The sequence below is a fragment of the Populus euphratica genome, unplaced genomic scaffold (genome assembly GCF_000495115.2).
Source record: "Populus euphratica unplaced genomic scaffold, PopEup_1.0 scaffold19.1, whole genome shotgun sequence".
In the NCBI taxonomy this organism is placed as follows: domain Eukaryota; kingdom Viridiplantae; phylum Streptophyta; class Magnoliopsida; order Malpighiales; family Salicaceae; genus Populus; species Populus euphratica.
Window position 1 is genome coordinate 1,849,333 of NW_011499853.1, and position 3,796 is coordinate 1,853,128.

Consider the following 3,796-nt stretch of genomic DNA (forward strand, 5'->3'; position numbering starts at 1 on the left):
AGAAATTTAATTAATACTTTTTATATGTTTTAAAGATAAAAAAGTATTTTAAAATAAAAAATACTTTAAAAAATAATTTATATTACCTTTCTAAACGTGCTCTATATCAATAAAACCGGACGCATCTGGACCGTGTTTTTATATATATAAGAGAAGGAATATTAAGCTACCTACGCATAAAGCCACCAAGAACTCGATAAAGGAAATAGTGATTCAATGTCTAAAAAGTCCAAGGGGCAAACATTGGAGGGAACAAAATGTCTGCCAGTTTTGAGGGACCCCTCAAAATAAGAAACCGTAAAACTTCTGTCCATGCTTTGAATTCTTGTGAATTTCTTATCAAGGCGGTGTGGAATAAGATTAGTCAAGAGAGCTATTGTAGGCTACATTTGGCCGCCCCATGACCAAGAGCATGCCTACGTCCCCTCACCACTAATGGCAGACGTTGAAATCTGCTTGGAATCACTTGCTTTGCCTCTTGCGTTATGGTAAAGATTGAAAATTCAGAGTAGCGGGTAATTATTAAATTAACTCTTTCGTATAACCATAGTAAAATCTTGACTAGAAGAAAATTAAGCTGGCAGGGAAAAAAATGTTCCTGTACCTGGCAACTTGTCTTGATGGGAAAATTCATGAGAGGAAAATGCAGATCCAGTTTGTATGTTTAGTTCTCTTATCTTGGCTGGAATGTCAGACATATATACAACCAAACTTAAAACCCAAATTAAATATGACCTTTTTTCCTGCTTGATCTTGTGTTGAAAGGGTTAAGCATGCATTGGATGGCTTCTCTGATTTGTTTTTTGAATTAGTTTTAGGGTAGAAGGATAAAATTGCTCATCCCCGAGACTTGTTCAAATTCTCTTGCTTTGTAAAACCAAGTGACGTTATTAAACAGTACTGATTCACGTAATCACTAATCGTGCTTGAAAGAGTCTCATCTTTGAAAGGGGCAAATTGTGCTGGACATCCCATGGAAGACGATGATGCACTGTGATGCAATCAAGAGGAAATTTACAGGCATGGAGCTGCTCATATGTGAGGGCGAGAGAATCTTTTATTGTTAGCGTTCGAAGGAGACGTTTTCAATGCACTGTGCTTTGAATAGGCCAGAGTCCCATGCAACTTTCGTGAACACTGACTGGCCAGCCAGAAACAGGCATACACGCTGATGCCATCGCTCGCACATTCATGTGCACCCTCCCCTTTGAGATGGTAAAACCAAAATTTTGAAAACTCCTAAAGCTGACAATTCAGGGTACCTTGATTGGTAGAGAAAGAAAGTTAAAAATAGCAATAAAAACTAGATCACTTACACTGTTGTGGCATTACATTGATGTTCCTATCGTGCTACAGAAACAATTATAAAGCCCAATTCAGAGAACAAATGCTTTTCCATGCCTGAAACCTAATATCTAGACCTCATCAGTTACTTGGAAGTGATGAAAATAATCTGAGAGGCCTGGGTTCAAATTACATGTGTAGGAGAAACCCACTAGCTATACTTGTCTCTTTCCGTTTCTGGGACCTTGTCAATATTGGTTAGTGACGCCTCGATTCAGTCCTTGCGGCTTGATATCAACATAGCCAAAATCAGCAAAATATTGGTAGCAATTAGTGGCCACTTCACTAGATTTGTCTTGAAGCAAAAGGCCATTGAAAAAATCACTAGGAAAACCAGGTTCGGAATCCATCAATATCCCAACATCCTCAAGACCACCGTTAGTACTAGGCACTGAGAGACCCTTGCTATCCATAGCAAGTGAAGAGGAATCTGAAATGGTCGAACCTTCTTGAGATGGAGAAACAATGTGAATACTGTTCATTGAAAATTCAGACATGTCAATGACCCCAGGGAAACTAGAAAATTGGAATTGGTTTGGACTCAAGTTCTGGGAAGTGCTATTGATAATAGGTTCGTAGCCAGTATCAGATAAGGCAGGCAATGTTCCTGAAATTTGAGTTAATGAATAATGATCAGAGAAGGTGACAGAACTTTCGGTTTCAGCTTTGGGGACATAAAGAATAGGAGATGTTGAGCAAGGAATGGCATGAATATTAGCAACTTTAGCGGGGGCATTGATAGGGTTGTTCTTGATTGTGAGGCTTATTTTTCCTGCAAGAATCTTCTTTTTCAATTTGGTGTTCCAGTAATTTTTCACATCGTTGTCAGTTCTTCCAGGCAGTTGAGCAGCTATGAGAGACCATCTAAACGAAACAACAAGTTGGAGTAATTAATTATGAATCAAATGGTTGCATGACAGATATAAACAAATTCCATACAGTAAAAAAGGACCAAGCGAAGCTTTGTATATATAGACAAGACACGTACAATAATTATGTAGAATCGAATAAGGCTTCAACCGAAAAAAAAAAACAAATTAAGTAGACCCGGAAACTTACCTGCTTCCCATTTGACTATAGAGAGTGCATATGATGTTGTCTTCTTCTTCAGTAAAGCCTCCATGTTTGATGTCTGGTCTGAGATAATTAAGCCATCGTAGCCGGCAGCTCTTGCCGCATCGCTTAAGGCCTGTGACCGATAAGATCATAAATCAAGGTTTAGCTCTTGAATAGGCAGGAAATTGAAGGGGTTCGACTACTTACTTGGCTACACTACAAAGCAAGAAAGCATGGACAATTGGCGCATTACCTTGCGTGCAAATCAAACATATGCAAAGAAAAGCAATTCAATATTGTAAAATTATTTCAGTTATATGTAATACAAAAGAAATTATATATATGCTAAAGACCAATTAACTACTAAAGAAATTGAGCAAAATGGCCCTAATAATTGGGCTGATCAAACCTAGGAAAAGCTGCTCTATACAAACTTGAAATGATGCAGGAAAATATGAGTAATACCCTGGAACCAGGAACCAAGATCAGTACTATAACGAGTCAAACCACAGTCTGCCTTTTCTTACACAGCTATAGTACACAAGTCCAAGAAAAGAAATCAGTAGCACCGGAAAGGCTTGTTTTTTACTGAAAATGTTTGAGCAAACAGGAAAAATAACACAGCACTAATTGTTGATGGTCAAAATGTCTGCAATTAGCACTGGAGAACAAGAATGTTAATTTGATAAGATGGAAGAGAGGAGTGGGGGAAGCAAGCAAGACTTCCTGTATTATCTTTTGATGCATTTGCAATATTGTAGATGAAAACATACATGGAAATTAAATGAACATAATCCCTCTAGGCCTCTCAGCATCTGACTCGACTGATATTTAGTAATTAAGCTAAAATCCTTAACGAAAAGAAAATGAAGAAAATTCCCCTCAAGGAAATTGTTCTCAGGCAAAGCCAACATGTGTGTGTGTGTGTGTTCGAGAGAGAGAGATTACCAGCTTTTTGAGGCAAAGCAATCCAGTTACCACCAGTGCCATGAGTTTCAAGGTAGCTTTTGAGAGTGGCATCTTCCTCAGGAGACCATGGTCCTCTTTTCACGTTTGCTTTGTCACAACAAGGAGCTCTCCCCATTTCTTTTTGCTTCCAATTCACTCTTTAAGTCTTCTCCAACAACAAGCTACTTACCTACAAGCCAAGAATAGAGAAAGAGAGGGGGGAGAGGGGAGGAAGAGGAGGAGGAGGAGAGTTGAGACACGCAAATGCCTAGGGAAAAACAGTGGGCTAGCTTCTATGGTGAAGGATATAAAGTTGGTCCAGCAGCTGATGGTACCCAGACCTTTTAATTAGAGAAGAACCTCTTGACATTTTATGACTTCTTCTTTTTTAATTTTATTTATTGAACATTTTTTTTTCTATAATATTTTAGCTCCTCCATCAGCAGGA

The 3,796-nt window shown here is 38.5% G+C and overlaps 1 protein-coding gene across 1 annotated transcript; it reads right to left on the minus strand.

Moving 5' to 3' along the window:
• Window positions 1–1,267: 1,267 nt before the first annotated feature.
• On the minus strand, window positions 1,268–3,714 carry LOC105122245 (transcription factor RAX2-like). Its single transcript, XM_011021246.1, has 3 exons — window positions 3,349–3,714; window positions 2,404–2,533; window positions 1,268–2,208 (listed from the first exon to the last, which is right to left on the minus strand). The coding sequence occupies exons 1-3, from the start codon at window positions 3,482–3,484 to the stop codon at window positions 1,533–1,535; spliced, it is 942 nt and encodes a 313-aa protein (XP_011019548.1). The 5' UTR covers window positions 3,485–3,714; the 3' UTR covers window positions 1,268–1,532.
• Between the last annotated feature and the right edge of the window lie 82 nt (window positions 3,715–3,796).

Coding starts and splice junctions, on each gene's coding strand:
- LOC105122245 (XM_011021246.1), bottom strand. CDS start 3,484: ATGGGGAGAGCTCCTTGTTGTGACAAAGCAAACGTGAAAAGAGGACCA. Junction 2,534..3,348: donor TGCTTTGCCTCAAAAAGCTG/GTAATCTCTCTC, acceptor TATCGGTCACAG/GCCTTAAGCGATGCGGCAAG. Junction 2,209..2,403: donor TATAGTCAAATGGGAAGCAG/GTAAGTTTCCGG, acceptor TGTTTCGTTTAG/ATGGTCTCTCATAGCTGCTC.